General features: G+C 33.3%; 1 protein-coding gene across 5 annotated transcripts; it reads left to right on the top strand.

Annotated features, from left to right (window-relative positions):
• On the top strand, nucleotides 1-23,350 carry LOC111675057 (protein split ends). Of its 5 annotated transcripts, XM_046952282.1 has the most exons (10): nucleotides 1-477; nucleotides 3,660-3,740; nucleotides 3,803-3,891; nucleotides 3,961-4,577; nucleotides 7,977-8,201; nucleotides 9,627-10,834; nucleotides 10,892-11,183; nucleotides 12,772-13,539; nucleotides 13,910-14,034; nucleotides 14,100-23,350. In XM_046952282.1, the coding sequence occupies exons 2-10, from the start codon at nucleotides 3,713-3,715 to the stop codon at nucleotides 22,436-22,438; spliced, it is 11,691 nt and encodes a 3,896-aa protein (XP_046808238.1). In that variant the 5' UTR covers nucleotides 1-477; nucleotides 3,660-3,712; the 3' UTR covers nucleotides 22,439-23,350. The 5 variants fall into 5 exon arrangements, with proteins under 5 accessions (XP_046808238.1, XP_046808237.1, XP_046808239.1 ...); XM_046952281.1 differs by having other exon boundaries at nucleotides 1-469; nucleotides 3,470-3,740; nucleotides 9,627-11,183; XM_046952283.1 differs by having other exon boundaries at nucleotides 9,627-11,183; nucleotides 13,402-13,539.
• The last annotated feature ends 1,009 nt before the right edge of the window (nucleotides 23,351-24,359 follow it).

Below are 24,359 nucleotides of genomic sequence, written 5' to 3'. Positions count from 1 at the left end.
GTTTACAAATTGTTCTACGCGGATTCGGTTGTGTGGTCGTTAAAAATAAGTAATATAATAAGAAAAAGTGAAAAATAGTGAATTTTTGTGGCAAATAAAAATTAAGAGAAAAAAGAATCCGACACACACACACGTATTGAACCAATGTAGTGAAGAAAAAATCATTAAAATTGAAAGAAGAAATTTTTTAAATATTGAAAATACAAAAAAAGATAAAATGCTAAATGTTTTTTTAAAGAAAATCAATAGAAATCTAAATAAAAAATATTTAAATAATTTTAGTTTTTAAGTGAAGTTGTGCTGTAGTGTAAGAAGAATTAAACAAAAATTAAACGCAATATAAAATTTTTTCATACTTGCTAAAAGAGGAGTGTGTGTATTGAAGAAGAAGAGGAATAAAAAACAGCCCGTAGAAGAAGTGGACGACAAAAAAGTCAGCAACCTTTTAGACATACAGAGAGGGCAAGAAGTAAGAAGGTACAAAAAGTGTGATGTCAACTTTTGTGTCGGCATATGAAGAGAAAAATCGTTATTTTAACAAAGAAAAAGCTATTATTATTCAGAAATGAGTTTAATAAGATATCGATTTTTTTTTGTAAAATATTCTTATACGCTAAAATTAGCAATTTTAGTTTCTAAAACAAAAATGTTTTAGAATCTAAAGGATTAAGATAAGTTGAATCCGATATCAATATATCAAAATTGTCTCCAAAAATGTCTAAGCCTAAAGTGTAAAAAACAAGATTTCGGCATATTTGAGGCGTTGTTAAAGGAAGTCAACTTTTAAAAATTTGTTTTATCGAGTAGATTAAAACTAAAATGATCTTTGCTTTTTATGAGTTATCTTAAGTTTTAAAACTTGTTTCTTACGCTATTTTTCATTGCGCTATTTAATCCTTAAAAAATAATAATGAATAAAAGGAGAATTTTATATCTTGTCAATTAAAATTAGTTCCTATTGTTACGTGTAGTATATTAAAGTATTTGATAAATATAACCGAATCATGGAGAAAGTTAACAGATTTGTATTTTTTGGTACTTTTACTGTTTTGACTTGTTATTTTATAAAATTATAAGCTACGAAGAAGGAATTTGTGAAGTATATTTTTTAAAGCTTAAAAGAAAGCTTTATTTAAAGAAAAAAAAAACTATTTTCTTGAAAACAAATTACCATTTTACCACAATATACTGAAATTTCTATATTTTCAAAAAAATGTTAGTTAAAAACGCTAAAGTAGACATCACCGTTTTTTACATATATAAATGTAAAAAAAGTGGATATATGTTAAGAAACAAAAAAATGTATCCAAACAAATAAAGAATTAAAATATACTACAATAAAAACAATTAAATCTATAAATGAAAACTTATGGTTTAAAATTTGAGTTGAAATTAATGACAAAAAATATAATTGATTGCAGAAAAATTTCACTTCGATTTTTTTCAACAAACGGGAAACGAAAATATACCAATTTTTTCAATTTTCTTTTATGGCCAAGTGTGGCTCTCTTCACGCCTATTAATAACTTATGCAAACATATGTTTTTTTGTGTACTCTTGTCTAACCGTTTGCTCTTCAACCTTTTAATAATTTTGCTGCTCTATTTTGGTTGTTTATAATCGGCGAATAAACATGATGTATATATCTTTTCAACTCTTTCAATTTCTTTTAGAAAGAGATAAATATATTAATACTTCACCTATTACTTTGCTCTTCTATGTAGAAAGCAAAGAATAACAAAAAAAATACCGTATTGTTTTTGTATGATAAAAGAAAAAATCAAAACAATTCATTTTTTTCTTAACACTACTATGATAAACACATGTTTTTTATATTAAAAAGTTTGCAGTTTTGTTTCTTAAAAAATTACAGATAATTTTATTAGTTTTAAACTTAATAATATTAAACAATTTTTAAAATAATGATTATTTAAGCTTGTTATCAGTTGTATTCAGTTTTGTAACCTTTTGTTTTGTTTATTTTTATTGTGACCGCGAGTTTGTATGTGTGTGTGTGTTTGCATTTGCCATATGTTTTCATTTTGTGTGTTTGTTTGTCTAACTTTGTAACCCCCTTCAAACTTTGACGCCCCTTCTACCCACCTGTTGGATTGTGTACGTTTTCAACGACAATACTCTCATCGTACCTTCTATTGATAATTATATTTTTTCCCGCGCTTTATCCAATTAATAAGATTTTATATATAAATATTTTGCGCCAAATTCTTTTACATGATTTTCTGTTTTTTGTTTTCTACTTTTATATGTTTTATGTGGGGTGCTAAATGGTTGTACTACTTAAAAAAAAACACTTATTTTGAGAAATTTTGTTTTAAACATTTGTAATTGTTAAAGAAATTTGTGAATTATTTAATTTTCGAGAGTTTTTTAATATAAAAGATTTAGGTGTTATATTTTATTTTTAATTTTGATAATTATTTTGAATGTTTTGATGAAGTTGTAGTGTCAGATGTTACAAAGCAAAGTTATTTACATTGTTCTCAAGACAATTGGATCATATTGTGGTAAAAATTGCCACCTCAACCAACGCCAGCAATGTACAAAAGTTTTTATTCAAAAGATGAAACTTATTAACGAAATGTGTCCCTATTGTATATATCTTCGTGGAATGTCTTTATTTTTGTTAATACCAGAAATAATACCTGAAAATGTATAGTCGGGCTTGGCCAAACATATTCTGAAATATTTTAACAAAATTTTCATAAATGGAAGCTTTCTGGGAACATGAATAAATATTATGAATTTTCTTAGAGGAATTTAACTTAACATTAAAGTTATTTATGCCGAATTTAATCGTGATACCAGTGTTAATAATTGTATTATTGATTTTCGAGTCTGGTCTAAAGTCTAGGCTATAGTCTAGCTTATAGTGTAGTCTATAGCTTAGTCTATAGTCTAGTCTATAACATAGTCTATAGTCTAGTCTATAGACTAGGGAATAGTCTAGTCTATAGTCTAGTCTATAGTCTAGTCTATAGTCTAGTCTATAGTCTAGTCTATAGTCTAGTATATAGTCTAGTCTATAGTCTAGTCTATAGTCTAGTCTATAGTCTAGTCTATAGTTTAGTCTATAGTCTAGTTTATAGTCTAGTCTATAGTCTAGTCTATAGTCTAGTCTATAGTCTAGTCCATAGTCTAGTCTATAGTCTAGTCTATAGTCTAGTCCATAGTCTAGTCTATAGTCTAGTCCATAGTCTAGTATATAGTCTAGTCTATAGTCAATTCTTTAATTTGGTCGATTTTAATGTAAACATTTTTTGAAGGAAATCACAATGAACCTTAAGGTCTCCGAGTAGATATGCACCGCTTTTGTGGTGTATGACCCTTATTTTCCTAACCTAATATTGGACATTTTATCCTTCATATTCGATGCCTATAATATTAAACATTTTTTAAAGAAATATTGTCAATAACTTACTGATACTATTTATTTTCTTTGTATTTTCAGGTAATTTAAAAAAATAACATTTGCTGAATTTTAAAAAGAAAACGCTTTAAATGTAGACTAATAACATTGAAAAAATAACCAAAGATAATTTGATAAACGAAAGAAAATTTTACTTAAATTATAAAGGATTTATTATAATTGAGAGGCCTTTTTTTAATATTCTCATACAACACTAAACGTACACTTGCAGCTTAATAAGAAGTAAACACAACAGCAATAATAACATTGTGAAAGTAAACATAAATGGTTTCTACTTTCATAGGACTTTTGGGTGAGGCATTAAATAAGCAATTAATTAAAAGAATTCATAAAACTAAAATGAAATATTTGCAGATATACAATCATGGTGGGAGATACCGTGTATTTCACATTTTTGTTCATTGTTTAGTTCAGCATTTGATTTGCCAGATATAGATATTGAGGTAATTAATAAATTTTAAAAATTTAAAAATTTTAACAAATTTATTTAATTTGTTTTGTTCTTTTTGCAGGATTTAGAATCCGCTTTATTATCCGATGGTACAACAACAGATGATGAACATCATATTGCTTTAGTGCCTGAACTTATTGTACGCTTATTAAAAGGTTGCGATGCTTTACATTCGGTAGCAAAAGAAATAACCCATAGTAATTATCAAATGTTTTTAAGGCGTTTCCTACGCCAACAGTGTCGTCTTCATAATACCGAAAATCATTTCGATACCGATATTGATTTTCAATCTTTACCCGTACGCAAACGTCTTCTTATTCTCTACGATCTCTGTCATTTTCGCCTCGATTCGGCCGATGTACAAGTGATTTTAAATAATTTAGAATCGGACAGTTTACGTGTCGAGCCGTTGGGTTACGATTCGAAAAATTCTGGCTATTGGTATTTTTACGGTACACGTTTATATCGTGAAGATAAACCAGCCGCTTCAAATAGTTTCAAATCGAATTCGGTTTGGCAAGTGATCTGTTTCACCGAAGAGGATTGGCAAAATTTGGCAACGAAATTTAAGGCATCTACGAATGCCAAAGAAAAGGAACTCTATCAGATATTAGATGAAAATTTTCTACCAAAGTTGCCGCAATTATTTCGTGAACGTGAACGGTTAAGGAGGAGAAAGTAAGTTTCAAGTGTGACATCATTAATAAACTGAACTGAACCAAAAGTGAACTAGGAGTGAACTAGAAGTGAACTAGAACTGAACTAAAACTGAACTAGAACTAACCTAGAACTGAACTTAAACTGAACTAGAACTAACCTAGAACTGAACTAGAACTAAACTAGAACTAAACTAGAACTAAACTAGAACTAAACTAGATCTGAACTAGAACTGAACTAGAACTAACCTAGAACTGAACTAGAACTGAACTAGAACTGAACTAGAACTGAACTAGAACTGAAATAGAACTGAACTAGAACTGAACTAGAACTGAACTAGAACTGAACTAGAACTGAACTAGAACTGAACTAGAACTGAACTAGAACTGAACTAGAACTGAACTAGAACTGAACTAGAACTGAACTAGAACTGAACTAGAACTGAACTAGAACTGAACTAGAACTGAACTAGAACTGAACTAGAACTGAACTAGAACTGAACTAGAACTGAACTAGAACTGAACTAGAACTGAACTAGAACTGAACTAGAACTGAACTAGAACTGAACTAGAACTGAACTAGAACTGAACTAGAACTGAACTAGAACTGAACTAGAACTGAACTAGAACTGAACTAGAACTGAACTAGAACTGAACTAGAACTGAACTAGAACTGAACTAGAACTGAACTAGAACTGAACTAGAACTGAACTAGAACTGAACTAGAACTGAACTAGAACTGAACTAGAACTGAACTAGAACTGAACTAGAACTGAACTAGAACTGAACTAGAACTGAACTAGAACTGAACTAGAACTGAACTAGAACTGAACTAGAACTGAACTAGAACTGAACTAGAACTGAACTAGAACTGAACTAGAACTGAACTAGAACTGAACTAGAACTGAACTAGAACTGAACTAGAACTGAACTAGAACTGAACTAGAACTGAACTAGAACTGAACTAGAACTGAACTAGAACTGAACTAGAACTGAACTAGAACTGAACTAGAACTGAACTAGAACTGAACTAGAACTGAACTAGAACTGAACTAGAACTGAACTAGAACTGAACTAGAACTGAACTAGAACTGAACTAGAACTGAACTAGAACTGAACTAGAACTGAACTAGAACTGAACTAGAACTGAACTAGAACTGAACTAGAACTGAACTAGAACTGAACTAGAACTGAACTAGAACTGAACTAGAACTGAACTAGAACTGAACTAGAACTGAACTAGAACTGAACTAGAACTGAACTAGAACTGAACTAGAACTGAACTAGAACTGAACTAGAACTGAACTAGAACTGAACTAGAACTGAACTAGAACTGAACTAGAACTGAACTAGAACTGAACTAGAACTGAACTAGAACTGAACTAGAACTGAACTAGAACTGAACTAGAACTGAACTAGAACTGAACTAGAACTGAACTAGAACTGAACTAGAACTGAACTAGAACTGAACTAAACTGAACTAGAACTGAACTAGAACTGAACTAGAACTGAACTAGAACTGAACTAGAACTGAACTAGAACTGAACTAGAACTGAACTAAACTGAACTAGAACTGAACTAGAACTGAACTAGAACTGAACTAGAACTGAACTAGAACTGAACTAGAACTGAACTAGAACTGAACTAGAACTGAACTAGAACTGAACTAGAACTGAACTAGAACTGAACTAGAACTGAACTAGAACTGAACTAGAACTGAACTAGAACTGAACTAGAACTGAACTAGAACTGAACTAGAACTGAACTAGAACTGAACTAGAACTGAACTAGAACTGAACTAGAACTGAACTAGAACTGAACTAGAACTGAACTAGAACTGAACTAGAACTGAACTAGAACTGAACTAGAACAAACTGAACTAGAACTGAACTAGAACTGAACTAGAACTGAACTAGAACTGAACTAGAACTGAACTAGAACTGAACTAGAACTGAACTAGAACTGAACTAGAACTGAACTAGAACTGAACTAGAACTGAACTAGAACTGAACTAGAACTGAACTAGAACTGAACTAGAACTGAACTAGAACTGAACTAGAACTGAACTAGAACTGAACTAGAACTGAACTAGAACTGAAACTAAAACTGAACTAGAACTGAACTAGAACTGAACTAGAACTGAACTAGAACTGAACTAGAACTGAACTAGAACTGAACTAGAACTGAACTAGAACTGAACTAGAACTGAACTAGAACTGAACTAGAACTGAACTAGAACTGAACTAGAACTGAACTAAACTGAACTAGAACTGAACTAGAACTGAACTAGAACTGAACTAGAACTGAACTAGAACTGAACTAGAACTGAACTAGAACTGAACTAGAACTGAACTAGAACTGAACTAGAACTGAACTAGAACTGAACTAGAACTGAACTAGAACTGAACTAGAACTGAACTAGAACTGAACTAGAACTGAACTAGAACTAGAACTGAACTGAACTAGAACTGAACTAGAACTGAACTGAACTAGAACTGAACTAGAACTGAACTAGAACTGAACTAGAACTGAACTAGAACTGAACTAGAACTGAACTAGAACTGAACTAGAACTGAACTAAACTGAACTAAAACTGAACTAGAACTGAACTAGAACTGAACTAGAACTGAACTAGAACTGAACTAGAACTGAACTAGAACTGAACTAGAACTGAACTAGAACTGAACTAGAACTGAACTAGAACTGAACTAGAACTGAACTAGAACTGAACTAGAACTGAACTAGAACTGAACTAGAACTGAACTAGAACTGAACTAAACTGAACTAGAACTGAACTAGAACTGAACTAGAACTGAACTAGAACTGAACTAGAACTGAACTAGAACTGAACTAGAACTGAACTAGAACTGAACTAGAACTGAACTAGAACTGAACTAGAACTGAACTAGAACTGAACTAGAACTGAACTAGAACTGAACTAGAACTGAACTAGAACTGAACTAGAACTGAACTAGAACTGAACTAGAACTGAACTAGAACTGAACTAGAACTGAACTAGAACTGAACTAGAACTGAACTAGAACTGAACTAGAACTGAACTAGAACTGAACTAGAACTGAACTAGAACTGAACTAGAACTGAACTAGAACTGAACTAGAACTGAACTAGAACTGAATTAGAACTGAACTAGAACTGAACTAGAAATGAACTAGAACTGAACTAGAACTGAACTAGAACTGAACTTGTACTGAACTAGAACTGAACTAGTACTGAACTAGAACTGAACTAGAATTGAACTAGAACAGAATTTTTCACTCAAAATTCCACCTTTCCCCAAAAGTTGCATTGTTCATCAAAAATCGCTTTTTTATTAATGTTATTTTTAACAATAAATTTAGATTCTATCAAAGACTATAATTTTAAAAATATTACTTTCTCTAAATAAACTTTTTTATTTCAGACTCTTTCAAGTTCGCAATTCCAGTCGTATTCGTAATCTGGTCGAGTTGAAAGCTCGTCAAGAACAAGAACGTCAAGAACGCCAGCAAAGAGAACGTCAACGTTATCCTTTCGAACAACCGCAACCTACTAAAACATCACTGTTGCCTCTAACATCTTCTTCAACTGCAACAGCTGCAGCAACCACAACAGCAGCAACAAGCTCTCAAACTAGAGCACGCAGATGGTTAGAACGACAAAATAAACTCTCCTAGAAAACCATAAAATTAAAGCCAAAAAACACCCAAATCAAAGAAAAAAAAAACAATCAAAATTGTGTACTACAAAGAAAATACATAATTTCATTCTTACATACTCAAACTCAAAACCACACTCACACACAAAACATTACATTTCTTAAAAAAAAAAAAAACAAATGAACTCAATGCACTTTAATTTTATAACAAAACTGCATATAAACTTGAGTACATCTTTTCGATCAGTTCTTTTTATTTGGCTTTTCTTTTTATAAGTTTTTCTTTATAATTTTCATTAAGAAAAAGAATACATGCCCGCCACCAGCAAATAATTTATTAAAAAATTTATCATAAAATCACATTTCATTCAAAATAAAACAAATTAATCTTCAATAACAATAATTTAATTAAAAGAAACAATTAAAACAAAAGGATTTAAATAATTGTTTAATTATTTTTTTGGCAACATCTACTATCCTAGTCTTCTGAACTAAAAGTGGTTTAACCAACAATCAACAAGTGTGGCCGGCGTTTAATTTGTATTTCTTTGTCTTACCGCAAAAAAAAAGATATAATAAATTATTAATTAATTTTATAATTGTGTTCTTAACATCATCTTGTTTCGGCTTATGATTGGATTGATTGATTCTCTACAGTTTCAAAACATTTGGTTTTTAACAAATTATGTAAGCATGCTTTATTTATAATTATTTTTATAACTTTTTTTATTTACTTATTTATTATTTTATTTATTTATATTTTTGTGCAAATATTCATTTAATTTGTGAGCATTTTTAATTGGTTTTATTTTTTACTTAATTTAAGTTAAATCATGTTAAAGGCTTCATTTAAAATATACTTTCACAATGTCAGAAAGAAGTTACATTTTAATTGATTAGTTTAAACGAGTTAAGAAAATTTTGAAAAAAAAAAATGTCAAAGGAATCCTCATAATATAAACCATGTAGGATCTAGTACAGTAGCAGCTTTTTTAAGAAATAGTTTAATACAACTTTTAAACTAGAGTTAAAAGAGCAAAACTTCAAAAAAAAAAAAAAAAAATACAAAAAAAAAAACTTTGAACTTTTGTGATAAAGTTTTTATTAAGCGAAAATAATAATGAAAAGAATTAAGGAACTTTAAAGTAAAAAAGCTTTCATAATACTTTTTCTTATAAAAAGATTTTTACAAAAAAACTTTTTAAATAAACTTTTTATAAAACTAGTTTTTTCTCTCGAATATTTGTGGTGAAGCTATCAGAACCCATCATAAATTTTAATCTTCTTTTAATTTAAACACCTTCATCATTCATAACACTAAACGCATGTTGACATTGAGTTATAAAATATCACTATTAATCACATATTTAAACAAAATTAAAACATTTTCCATTTTTCTAACACAACAACATTTAGCTCGCAATCCACCTCAACTGCTAGTGGCATTTCGACCTATGCCAGTTCTTTAAGACGCACTATAACCACTAATTCAAGTGATTTTTTGGGACATCGTGAGACCTTCTGTCTAACACCCGAAGACGAGGACGAAGAGGAAGAAGAAGACGAAGAGGCCGAAGAAGAACTAGATAACGAATATCGACAAAATCGCAATTATCAACAAGAACGTGATTACGTTTTAGAAGATCATCACAAAAGACCAATAGACGATACATCTACGTTATTGACCGATGAACATTTAAATCTTTTAAAAAATATCAAATTAGAACCGGCTGACAATTTAGACGAAGCGGCGCCAGTAACAGAGGAAGACGAAGACGGGGATATCGAACAAAACATATTAATAAATAAATATAAAGCTTTACAACAAAATCATAAAAATAATCAAAATAAAGACGACAACAATACAACAATAGCAACAACAGTTACAGCCGATAGAAGAACTCAAATAGTCGAAGTAGTTGAACAAGAAGAAAACGACGAAAAACTTGTAGAGGAATTAAATCAAAACAAAACAAATAGAAAATCTCATCACCACCACCATCATCATCATAAAAAGAAAAAATCACAGAAAAAACAAAAGAAAAAATCTAAAGAACATCGCAGGAAACACAAACACGCAGATAAACATCAAAACGAGCTAATAACAGCAGAGACAACAACAACAACTCAACCACAACAACAAGAAACAGAAATAAATCAGCAACAACAACAATCTCAAACACAACCGCAACAACAGCAGCATCAGCCGCAATCTCAAGATAAACAACAATTGCTCACACGTTCTTCTACTTCTACTAAACATACAAAATATCCTACAATCGATGAAGAAGAACCAGTATTAAGTCCAGAAGATAAGGAAAATTTCTGTCGTGCTATCGGTGTAGTGCCCACAGAAAGTCTTTTACATTTACACAACAACAATAATCAACACAATAATACTATTGCTAACGATTTGGAAACAACTGGACAGGAGCATCATCATCATAATCATCACCACCACCACAACAACAACAACAACAACCATATCGATTTGCAATTAAATTCTGCCGTTGTAAATATAAAAAAAGAAAAAGATTGTACGGTCGTAGTTTATGATATGGCACCAGCTACAAATATGAAATTGCCGGGACGTCAAACTAATAATTCTCTCTCTTCATTAACGGGTAATATTTTCATACCAACTACTTTACAAGATTCCACTACAGCCACCTCAACTTCAGCTACATCATCTTCCACTTCAACGGGTGCCACAACAACAGCCACAACACACCACCAACAACAACAATCCCTCAAAGATACAAATAAAACAAAAAATTCCACAATGGCAAATAGAAAACAAAAATCCACGGATAGTCATACAAATTCTGGGGGAAAACAAGCAGGTGGCCCTAAAAAGAAGAACTCAAGTACAGCCTCTTCGGTAAAGCAAGAAGCGGCAAGTGATCGTGATGATTTAACAATGACCAAGTCAAATTCAAATTCATCACAAAATTCGGAAAAAAGTGCTGATGAGTGAGTTTTTATTTATTTTATATTTTTAATAAAGTTTTTTATATGTATATCGTAGTAGTAGTATTAGTTTAATACAAATTCCAATTTTTTCACTCCTTTCTCTCTATATTACCACCTTAATCATGTTGAATTGTTGCTATTTTCTTTTTGCGTTGCTATCTCTCTCTATTGGCTTTTAACGTTATTTATTTCAAATGACATTCGTATGCATGTTTAATTATTTCTTTAACATTTGTTTTGTTGTTAGGAAGCTAAGATTAAAGTTGTGTGGACCAGGTATAAAATAAACTGAATTTAAAATAAATTTAAACTGGAATCGAACTGTCACATTGATCTTGATTTCTTATTCTGTTTGAAGGCGATAATCTTATAGAATAAAATCGTTATCACAGCAAAGGTTTAAAAATGTTGCATAGCGGGCCATGGTCGTAAAATAATTCTACTTTAAATGTTAAAATTACTTCTTAAACGGATTAAAAACAACTTAAGAGTAGCAATATTTTAGGGATCACTGGATTTACCCTGATGGGTTAATTAGTTACAAATTCAAAACTTAAACACAAAAACAAGTTTTTTGGCGCCAAAAGCTTACTTTTTAATAAAACTGGTTTCTGAAATTTGTTAGAAGCTATAGAAAAGATATTGAATATATTTTATGATAAACAATTCCGAAAACTGAAATTTTATTGATGAAAAACGCTTTTTCAGTGAATAGACTTGTATTAGCTTTTTTGAAAAAGCTTTTCTTCAATCAAAAGTTTTTAATTGAAGAAGCTTTTGTTATTAAAAAGCTTTTTAAAGCTTTTTTATAAAAAATCTTTCCTACAAAATAAAGCTTTTTAATAAAAAAGTTTATTTGGAAAAAGCTTTTCTTTAATTAAAAGCTTTTAATTGAAGAATCTTTTCTTACTAAAAAGCTTTTTAATTGAAGAAGCTTTTTTTACTAAAAAGTTTTTCAAAAAATAGTAAAAAAAAACTTGTTTGTAAAAAATACTGAAAGTGCTTTTTTAGGAAAAAGCTTTTTAATAAAAAGCTTTTTAAAGCTTAAACAAAATACCTTGCAGAAATGTTTGAACAAACGAGAAGCCTTTTAAAGCTGTTGGTATATGCGGGAAGATCTTCTCTACAACTAATACACATTCCCTCCTATAGCTTATCAGCTTCAAATTCTTCTAATAACAAATTGATTTGACTGCAAAAAAGTTTATATGCAAAATTGAATTTTATTTTTTTTAACTTTGGATTAAAAACTTTAATAAAAATGCTTTTTAATTTTTATTTATTTTTTTTTATTCTGCCTCAAATCATTTAAATAGAAAATGCATGCTTTTTTTCGTAATTTACTTTGACTTTTATATATAAATCCATTTGTAAATAATCAATCATTTTAAAAAATACCAATTGTATTTTATTGCTCCTTCCCTTTTGAATTTTTATTCCACATTTAATAAAAAAAATCATCAACCAACAAAAATCAATGTATAACAATTTGCAAAAACCAAAATATCTATGTTCCTCTATATAAAATAAATCAAAACATCCCCTCATCCACACCATAAAAATCAAATATCAAAAAAAATCCGTGTAGAAATGTAATATGTAGCAACAACAGCAACCAGTATCAACCGAAACAACAACAAGACCAAGAACAACAACACTATGTCACGATCAATAATCATAATAACAACAGTAACAATAATAATAATAATAATAATAATAATAATAAAAATAATAATAAGAATAAAAATGTCAATGAAACAACAACTACAGTTGCCGCTATACCACCAACCAAACGTTATTTAAAACATAATACTAACAATCACACTTACAACAACAACAGCACTACTACTATCACTTCTCCCACTAGTACTACCAATCACAAAAACAACAACACTACCTCTAATGATAATTATTTCCATAATAATACTAATAATAATGCACATTTTTCCCAACACAATCACCAAAACCAAATCCAACACCATCACAACCACAATTCCTCTACAACTATATCCTCTGATTCTTATGTACATAAAAAATCATCAACCTCTTATCATAAATATCAAAAACAACAACAACAACATCACAATCTAAATCATCACAACCATATGCCACCACCACAACCAACAACAAAATCATCAACATCCCATCACCACCAACATAATACTTTCTACAACAATTATTGTTTGAACAAAAAATCCATCACACCAAATGTTCTTAGCTTTACCGAAACCGAAGAAGTTCTACAAATTGGTATGCACAAGGTACTGGTCTATGTTAAGAATCATCGTGACGCTTGGCCATTTATGGATCCAGTAGAGGAAGATATTGCACCCAGATATTATTCCATTATAAGAAGGTAAGTTTGTGAAGTGAAAATGTTTATTTTTTTGTTTTAGGAAAAATATCTTTTTTTGTAGTTAAAAAAAAGCTTTTTTAAGAAAAAGCTACTAGATGAACAAAAATGTTCAATTCTTTTTTAAAAAAGCTTTTTAGTCTCAACAAAGCTGTTAGTAGGAAAAACTTATTAAAAAGATATTTTAGAGAAAAAGCTTTTTAAAAGAGCTTTTATTTCAAAAAAGTATTTGTTTTTCAACAAAGAACTTTTTTGTGAAACAAGTTGTTTTAAGAAAAAAGATTCTTTAAGTAAAGAGCTTTATTTTTCAAAGAGAGCTTTTTTATATTAAGGAGACAAAGTTAATTTATTTTTAATTTGTCCACCATTTCAGACCTATGGATCTTTTGAAAATGGAAGATAAACTTGATAACGGTGAATATCAGAAATTCAGTGATTTCCGTAATGATTTCAAATTAATTGTTAACAATTGTCGTTTATATAATGGCAATGACAATGGTAAGTTGTCACTCGAAAACAATTCCTAATAAGATCTCATAAAAACCTTTGTTTTCTTCTTATAGAATATACCGAAATGGTGAATAAACTGCAAGAAGCCTTTGACAAAGCCACCAAAAAATATTTCGATCATTTGTCCGATGACGACGAAGATGATCCGAATTTAAGTTATCCGGCGGCCGATGCAAAAATGAATGTTTTCCGTGAGAAATATTTCAATAAAAAGGCTAAAGATAAAGAAAATCAAGAAATGGCCAATAAGAAAAGCAACAACCACAAATCCGCAGATAAAAAGAAACATGGCAAGAAAGATAAAACAAAAGAGACCATGATGACTAGCGATGAGGAGGAGAATATCGCTGGTGTTGGCAAAGAGAGTGAAGATGATGAGAAACTAGATGAAGAGGAAAGTGATCATAAGAGCTCTAATGCCAAAAGGAAACGTAAAGATAAGGATAAAAAACGTAAGAGAAAATCAAAAACACAGCGTAAAGATGATAGACAGAGTGAGGAGGAAGATCAGTATGAATTTAAAGATGATGACGAAGATTTTGAAGACATACAGGATTTGGAAGAGAGTAGAAACTCTTCGAAAAAGTCCAAAACTTATAAGGACTCTTCTACGAAGAAGGATAAGAAATCGAAACATGATAAGAAAAATTCTAAATCAAATGCCAAATCTAAAAAGTCATCAAAAAAGTCGACTAAATCTAAGCAAAAAGCTGAAGAGGAAGATATGGATTTAACCGAAGAAGAGGAAGATTTCATAAATGCCGAATCTGAAGAAGAGCCAGATGATGAAGATGATGAGAATTTTGAATTAAAGTCTACGAAAAAAGGAAAATCAAAAGCAAAAGACAGTAAAGCAGGAAAAACTGCAAATCAAAAGAAAAAAGCAGCGGCTAAAAAGAAAAAAGACAATTCCAAAAGTAAAACAAAAACGAAAGATGCCACAAAAGCAGGAGGTAAATATAAATCGAAAGCCGAAATCTCAGAATCCGAACAGGAAGACTCCAACTCGGAAGTAGACGAAGAAAAAGATCTAAAATCTGAGCCTGAAGAACCCGAAGAAGATCCACCACCACCTCCCACACCCACGAAGGCTCCAAACAAGAGAAAAACCTCACTTTTAACTAATAAGGATTTGCCACCACCCGCTATAGCTGCCTTAAATGCTTCTGCCTCGGAATTGGAAGAAGATATACTAGATGAGGATAGTCGCAGCATGTCGCCCTTCAAAGTAGATTTACACAAAAAATACTCAAAAAGTGCCCTTAACGAAGATCTCTCTGAACTTTTGACAACCGTAAAGAAAGTGCAAAGCACTTCTTTAAACAATTTGCAACCGCAAACAACAACTGAATCCGATAATGAAGATTTAAAATCCACTTCTAGTCATACAACCGAGGAATCTAGAGAACCCTCACCCGAACCTGTGAAAAAGAAAGCCACACCAAAAAATAATAAAAACAATAAAAAGGAAAAAGAAAACAAACGTAAAAGATCGACATCTTCATCATCCACCGCCAACACGACAACAACAACATCAAGTGATAAGAAAAAACTTACAGAAAAAGAGAAAGCGGCTGCTGCAGCAGCTGCCGAACAGGCTGAATTGGAAATGTTGCTGCCTTTCTTGGATAAATACGAACTCATAAAATACCGCCGTAGCAGAGCTTTACTCAATCAACAAAATTTGGCTGCCGAAACAAAAACGACTACTAAAACTCAGAGCTCTAGAAAACGAGACTCATCTAGTAAGACAGTTTCAGAAGCCTCCGATAAAACCCCAGAAAAACCGGCTACAGAAACAACAAAAGGTAGAAAATCGCGTGATAATAAAAAAGCTAAAAAGAATTTGGAAAAAGCTTTGGAAGTACCCGAAACCAAACCAGAACCCGAAAGAATTTTGGAGGAGCCAAAGCAAGAGACAAAGAAATCTACTGAAATAGAAAAACCCTTAGAAAAGCCAGCAGAACCTGAGGATGTAATAATGGCCGAAGAAGAGCCAGAAGATGAGGAAAAATCATTTAAATTGCCACCAACAGCAGTGCCTGCGTTAAAAGAGAAAAAATCTGTTGCGATTGATAAGTTACCACCAAAAAAGAAAGAAAAATTAAAAGCGGCTTTAATAGAAGACTCGCCACCTCTCTCACCGTTGGCCACCACACCACAATCTGTGGCCATTTGTGAGGTTATAAAAGAAATTGTGGAAATTAAAGAACCGCCTAGAGTTGAAGAAAAGGAAAAAGAAAAAGAAAAAGAGAAGCCACAAGCTCCTCCGCCACCCAAAAAGGCTTTGCAGAAAAAAGCTACCGCGAATCAAAATAACAATAAAAAATCAACTAAAAACAATGCGGCAAACAATTTAAATAATCAAAAGCCATCTGCCAATAATAATTCTGCTAATCTAGAAGCTCTGGATGTGGAAACTGAACAGACTCTTAAAGATATCAATCGCTGGCTGGAACATACACCTAGATTCTCTGAATTCTCATCCGCCTCTAATTCACCTTCTCGCTATATGATGGATGATTTTGATCCGGCCATAACTGCTAAATTGGATGGTCCAAATCCCAAAGATGACTTAATGCCAGTAAAACTACAAGAGGCCTTTGATGAACTAGTGGCGGATAATAATTCCTCATCAGACTCGAACTTACCAAAGAAAGACATTATAAGTGAATTGCTGCCAGTAGCAGCTGCAGCTAGACTTAACACCTCACCACCTCATTCAACTACTTCAGGCAATTCAGTGGGCAGTACTTCGGTCAATGCCTCCTCGAATTCATCCACAATAAATGCGCCTTCTATTGCTTCCTTAAGTTCGGTAGCTGTAGCGAATACTCCTCTACTCATACCTCCACCTACAACAATAGCTCCTTCTTTGACAACGGTTACTATGCCCAAGCCAAAGGAACCCACCACCACCCAACTTTTGTTACATCCTCCGCCACCGCCTCACATCAAAAAACAAATGGCAAAGGAGGACAAGAGAAAGTCCTTGAAAGAAAAGCTGCAAGCGGCCTCGAATACCAGAAGAAAAGATAATTTATTGCGCACTATTGATCGCTTACAACCCGGCAAGGCTAAGGGAAATCTTATACAAAATGTCAACAAACCAGATGAACTGTTTCCCTTGGGACCAGTGGCAGCTAAAACTAAAGAAATTAAAAATTCTTTAATAGTGGAAACTGCAGACAATGTGCCAAAATTAAGTTTGGGCACTGTTATAAAAACTGACGATTTTGCTATGGGATCGACGCCTTCGTTCATAGATGAATTGGCTTCGAAGACGGTAAATAAAGCCGCATTAAGTCCAGCTTTGAATAGTGAAAAAGAAAAGGAATTGGAAGAGAAATCGAAACCAAAAGAAAACGTGTTGGAAGGTTTATTGCCATTCCCAAAAATTGGCTCCTCATTAACTAGTTCAACACATTTGCTAACAAACGAAGAAAAAGACAAGAAGTTAGAGGAAGATATGAAGTCCACTTCGTCAGCTGAAAAGCCGAGACCTTTTGAGACATTAACAGCAACATTGTCTGCTTTAAATGCAACAACTTTAACCTCTGCAAACTCTCCCGCAACAGTGAATGAAAAAGCAGTTGATTCAAATAATAGCGCTTCTACAGCGGTAGCTGATGCTGCTAAGGAAAAACCTAACTTAAGTGCGTGGTTTAAAGCTTTTGGCGCACCTAAAAAGGCAAAAAAATCAGAGGAAGAAGAAAAGCAACAGCAAGCCGCGGAAAGTAATGAAAACTCCTCGGAGAAGTCCCAAGAAAAAAGCTCGTTGTCTTCTGTTTCAAATAATGCTACAGCTGCCAAAAGTCCCACTTCTAGCTCTTTAATAGGAGAAACTTTTTCACTGCCCTCTGCACCCAGACAACGCAAAGCCAGCACTGGAAGCACTATATCAGAACGTTCAAGTTTTTCACAGGATCCTGATTCACCACGCATAACTATAGAGGATCGTTATGGCTCCTACAATGCCGGGTCTTATACTTCACCAATTGGTGCTTCACCTATTGGAGCCTCGCCTATAATGGTCTCACCAAAACCGGACGACATAACCAAACCGGCCTCTCCTTATCCCTTAAATGGCACGATTAAAGTTAATTTCTATCAGGACACCACCACCAAGAGTAGTCCCGATAAAAGTTGTAGTCCCAGAGAAATGCCTTCTCCCTATCCTCAGTACTCGCAGCACATATACTCCTCTGCATCTTCACCAAATGTTTCGACGCCCGAGTTAAGTGGTACTTCTCCTTATGGGGGAGCGAATAGCTACAATCCATCTGGTTCGGAAGCCTCTAAGACACCAGTATACTCTTCTACTTCGCCTTTGCCAAATCTATATGATCAATATAAACAACCCAAATCACAAGAGTCGGATTATAATAGTTCTATGAGTCCAAGTACGCCCAATCCCCACTCACCTTACCAGCAACCGCAAAATTCTCCCTATACCACGCCTCATACTACACCACAGCCTCATCAAAGTCCCTATCATCCACCGAATTCTCCATATCAACAGCCGCAACAGTCGCCTTATACAACCGCCAATCATGCCCATAGTCCGGCGGCTCATACACCTGTTGTCGGATCGGCAGCCTCCAGTGTTCACTCTCCTTTGAATCAGCAGCAACACAGTCCTTTGGCCTGCATTGACTCGCCAGCCTCATCAGCAGCCACACAACCGCCCACTCCTCTGGCGAACTCTCCAGCCGAACAGCCACAGCAACATTCACCATATCAACAACCAGTTATGTCACCCTATCAACAGCAACCTCCTAGTGTGGGATCTCAACAGCAGCAGCAACAACAGCCAATTATACCGCAACCCCAACCGCCCACATACAGTCAGACTTCATTGTCAAATACAACGCCAAATTATCACAATACTACTGCGGCTGCCTCTGTAATGGGTTATGGAGAGCCTAATAAGAGTTCCACCACAAATCCACTACAAACACAATCTTCCACATTGGAAGAACAACAACAGAAACAGCAGCAACAATCTACAGGAATGTATTCCTCACAAATGGCGGATAATGCGGGAAATTTGGGACAAACTATGAATGCTAATAGCAATTCATATGTGCCACCAATTTCTAAGGTAACACAGCAGTTACAACAGCAACAACAACAACAGCCGCAACAACATGCTAAAGAAACACAACAACTGCAAGCAAATGATACATTGCACAATCTTTACAATCCTTCTCTTTTGAACAACAACAATAGCAAAACAACAACAGAGACTAAGCCTAATGATTGGAGGGATACAACAATGACAACGGCAACAAACCAAACTACACAGCAAGGTCAAACACATCAACGTAACCTTTTAACAAATCCAACACAACAACAGTCATTAATAACAAAACCGTCATATCCCACTTACGCCCAATATCAAGCAGAGGCTGCCAGTAAACAATCAGCAGTCACCACCTCAACCATCGATGAATTGAATCGAGAAAATAAGACAAGTAATAATAGCCTTTCCTCCAATTCCTCCTCATCAGCGGCAACGGCAGCCTCATCTCCGGCTGCACAAAGCTATAGTATGCAGGCGAATACTCCCACTAGTTTGAGTTCTTGTTCGAATTCCGGTGATATGGCTGCATTTATGCAACACATGCATCAACAGGCACATGCACAAAAATCTCAACATGTTGCAAATCCTTTAAAACGAGCAGGGGATGATCTTTTAGGAATGGATTATAGTGGGGGAACTGCTAGGAAAATGCAGAAATGTGATGAGACACAAGCAACACAACAGCAGCAACAACATGTTCAACAACAACAGCAGCAAATAACACAACAAAATAAAGTTGCAGCACAGCAAAATAATCAACAACATCAACCTTCTCAACAGCAGCAACAATCTACACTTTCGGCTTTGTTAAGTCAAGCGCCACAACAAACTCAACAACAACAACAGCAGCAACAGTTGCAGCAATCCCAGCAGCAAATGCAACAACAATCAACACAGTCCCAACAACAACAACAAACTCAAACTGTAACATCCCAACAAGACCAACAACAACAACAGCAACAATTGAGTAAATATTCTCAAATGTTCGATTCATTCTTGGGCTCAATGGCATTTGGCAAACAATTGGGTAATATAGCACCTGAAAAAGCCTTTGCCATGTACAATCATGCTGCTTCTCTGGGTTTCCCTAAAGACTATACCAAAGATACACAAGCGTGTCAAATGCAACAGCAACAACAAACGTCGCAGCAGCAGCAACAACAGGCGCAGCAACAGACTCATAAGACCCTGCAGCAGGAACAAAATAAACATTTGGCGGCACATTTAATGCAACAACACCAACAACCACAGCAGGCTGCAGCAGAACAACAGCAACAGTCGTCGTCTCTACAACAAAATCAAACTATGCAACAGCAGCATCAAAATAAATCAACTTTAGATATGTTAAATAAAAACCCCATGGGTTATGCAACGTCAAGTGCTTCAGCCAGTAGCAATATAATGCAGCAACATAATCAACAGCAGCAGCAACAAAAATCGAGCGAATCCTCCCTACAACAACCTTTAAATATGTCTAATACAGACAACACCTACATGGCACATCAACAACATCATACAATGCACTCACAACAACAACAGCAGCAGCAACAGCATAGTTTATACAATAGTAATGCAAGTAAATTAGCACAAAGCTCACAACAGCAACAAACAACACAACAGCAGCAACATCATCAGCTGAGCCATAATTATGGTCAACAACAACATCAGACACAAAACCAAAAACACTCTACCACAGCAAACGATAAAAACTCAGCTACTACCGCCAACAACAACTCTTCTGTAAACACTCATGAGTCTTCTACATCTTCAAATTCGGTGTCGGCCTCCAATAATCCTTTACTAAATGCCATGACAGCCTCCCATCATCTTACGCATACACATCATTTGTCGGCCTATAACAAACCCACACCACCACCTCCTCCAGCGCAAACCTACAATAATCCTGCAGCTTCTCTTTTACACCCCTTGGGAGATCCCTCTTTAATGGGTCTTACCGGACAATCGGCGGCCAGTAATTATTATGATAAAACTATGCCACCAGCTGCTCACACATACAATTCAGCAACAGCAGCGTCTACAGCCTCCAAAGGACTTACCTCAGCAGCCTCACAACTTTATTTGAATTCTATGCAATCGGCGGGTAATGCGTCCAGTGCAGCGGGTGCCAGTATTTATGGTAATCCACATCAAATGCCCTCTGCCTCTAGTTATTTACACAATTTGGCGGGTAATAACGCGCAGTCCAATGCTGCAGCACAACAAGCCCAACAACAGCAACAACAACATACACAACATGTAGAGCCTCAAAAGCCAGCACCCGCTAAAAGAGGACGCAAGAAGAAAGCCTCTACTATAGCAGCGGAACAGGCAGCCGCCGCAGCTAAAGCTCAGCAACAACAGGCTCAACAACAAGCCCAGCAACAGGCCCAACAATTACAGCAACAACAGCAGCAACAGCAACAACAGCATCAATCACAACAACATCAACATCATCAATCCCAAGCGGCTCATCAGCAGCAGCAACAACAACAGCAGCAATCCCTACACTCCTCACAATACAATCCCAATGCACAAAATTCCACGGCCTCCGCTACGGCCCATCATATGCAAGCTTTGCAAAGTTTTCAACTTTATGCCGGCCTCAAATCGACCGGCGTTGGTTCGCCTCTATCCACCTCGAATTCTTCTCAAGCTACTGTGGGATCACAAAACTCCAGTACAAATGCCAACAATAATTCTTCATCGACCACCTCATCTTCGGCTACATCTGCTTTAGATGCAGCCGCCATTTCATTAAAAACTGCCGCTGGCATGGTGCCAGGAAGTGCTTTCAACTTTGGTCATACCGCCAGTACTTTGGGTTTATATGGAGAACAAACTGGTTCCAGTTACTTAGATCAATTTAGAGATGCCTCAAATCCCTATTATATGCCACCTGCACCCGCCCACAGTAGAAGCGCCGCAGCCAATGATGCTACAGCTTCATCAGCGGCTGCAGCAGCCAGTGTTATGGATAAAACCCAGGCCGCGTTAAATCCAGCAGCCACTCCAAATCCTTATAGTTTTCTAGCAGCACATCCCTCAACCAGAGCCTCGCCTTACTTTATGAATGCTGCCTCACAATTGGATGCTGCCAACTCACAGTTGTATCAACAATATTTACGACATGATGACTATCATACACGTATGATATTTAATCCATCTTCATTGTTAGGTGGTCCAGCTACTGCTGCAGCAGCAGCTGCTGCGGCTGGTTATGGTCAACCGCCTCCATCAGCGTATAGATCTTCATCGTTGGGTATGCCAAAACCATATGATGCTGCAAATCCTAGACCATGGTTCTAGCAGTGCGCCCAAAATGGGCAACAACAACAACAGCAGCAACAACAACAATCAACATCCTTAGATGCGGAATCTACAGCTGATCAAATGAATAATATGATGACAACACAACAACAGCAACAGCAAGATAATAGTGCACATGCTCATCATAATTCTCATCAAAACAATCAATTACATTAAAGTAATGTTGAGGATTTCAACGCTGGTCGTGGGAATATTTTCTATATAATTAAAACATTCACACATATACATACATATACATATATATTTTTTTGTTTTGCATAATTTTGTTAATTATGTTTTTAATTTTATTAAAATATATTTGAAACAAATATTAATTAACATTCTTCATCATTATTGCTGTTATTGTTTAAACGCCAAAAAAAACCAACCAACCGCCTTTTACTAGACAAATTACAATAAAAACTAAAAGTTTTTTTCTTTTGTTCACTGTTACAACTGAGTTATAGAAATCATGTAAATTATAAATATATATTTTTCTTTAGGTTTCATTAGAATTACAAGAAAAATTATAAATTTTCAAATACTAAAAGTAAAATTAAACATTTTCAATATTGTTTTGTTTGTTTTTTTTTAATTATTTAATATTTCCAAGTGCAATTTTTGAACTGAAATTCAAATTTATTTCTTTGTTTTGTTTTATTATTAACTTTACTATACAATAGCTCATAATGACTTTAACACACAGTTACATACAAATACATATATACATACATATATAGGATTTTATTATTTCTTTTTTAAATAAAGAAACAAAAAAATATTTAACATTAAACTTACGAACTAAACATTACAAAAAAAAAAAAAGAAAACTTTAAAATTTCATTAAAACAAATATTTAAAGTTCAAAATCTAACATTTTCAACTCATTAGCTAAGAAGACAAATACAAAAATCTAAAAAAGAAAAATCTAAACGTATAGAAAGAAAGTAAAAACAAAAAAAATATAGAATATATATATTTGTAGTTGTTTTTTTTTATATGATTAATTTTATTATTAAGTTTTCTTCTTTTAAAAATTTAGTTTATAACAACAAAAAACAACCAAAACTTTAACCATTTAAACTAAAAATTAAAATTTACGCTTTAAATTTTAAGATAAACATAAATACAAACATATTTCTTATTCACTTACACGTAAGTTATTTTAAGTAATTTTGAAGAAAAATCTATAAAAAAACTAAACTAACTATGATTTAGATTAAATTAAAACTATTAAATTGTTGAATTACAAAAATATTATAAAATAAAATGTGTTTTTAAGATTAGCAAGAAACTTATAAATTATTTGTAATTAAAAGAAAAAAAGTAAAAAGCAAAAGTTAAATAATTTTCTTTTTGATTTGTTATTATTGATAAAAAAAAGTTAAATATTTCTTCACCAAGTAATGTACTTGTTCAAAAGTTAAAAACTTTTTACAAAAATGATTTCGATTTTCTATCGAAATTTCAATCATTAAACAAACATTATCTTAATAAAAATGTTCATCATATTTTTAAAAATGAAAATTTCTAACAAAATTTCGAATTTCTTTAAATCTCTTTCGAAATTGTGAATTTCTATCAACATTTGGAATTTAAATAAAAATCTCGAATTTTTAGCAAAGTAACGAATTTCTATTGAAATCTTGGATTTATATTGAAATTTATATTGATTTTTCAAAATTTTGAATTTCTTTTCTGAAATTTTCAATTTCTTTTCTGAAATTTTGAATTTCTTTTAAAATTTTGAATTTCTTTTGAAATTTTGAATTTCTTTTGAAGTTTTGAATCCTTTTCGAAATTTTAAATTTTTATCAAAATTTTGAATTTTTATCAAAATTTTAATTTTGAATCGAAATTCTATCAAAATTTGAAATTTCTATCAATTGAAATCTTGGATTTATATCAATAGAAATCTTGG

Source organism: Lucilia cuprina, chromosome 5, assembly GCF_022045245.1.
Source record: "Lucilia cuprina isolate Lc7/37 chromosome 5, ASM2204524v1, whole genome shotgun sequence".
Lineage (NCBI taxonomy): Eukaryota > Metazoa > Arthropoda > Insecta > Diptera > Calliphoridae > Lucilia > Lucilia cuprina.
Note: the sequence above shows the minus strand (reverse complement) of the source record. Positions and strands in the feature narration are given on the sequence as shown.

Excerpts from the sequence above, each read along its gene's own strand:
- LOC111675057 (XM_046952281.1), top strand. The coding sequence starts at position 3,713 with ATGGTTTCTACTTTCATAGGACTTTTGG. Across the intron at positions 3,892-3,960 it reads TGCCAGATATAGATATTGAG|GATTTAGAATCCGCTTTATT; the intron begins GTAATTAATAAA and ends TTCTTTTTGCAG. Across the intron at positions 8,202-9,626 it reads CAAACTAGAGCACGCAGATG|CTCGCAATCCACCTCAACTG; the intron begins GTTAGAACGACA and ends AACAACATTTAG.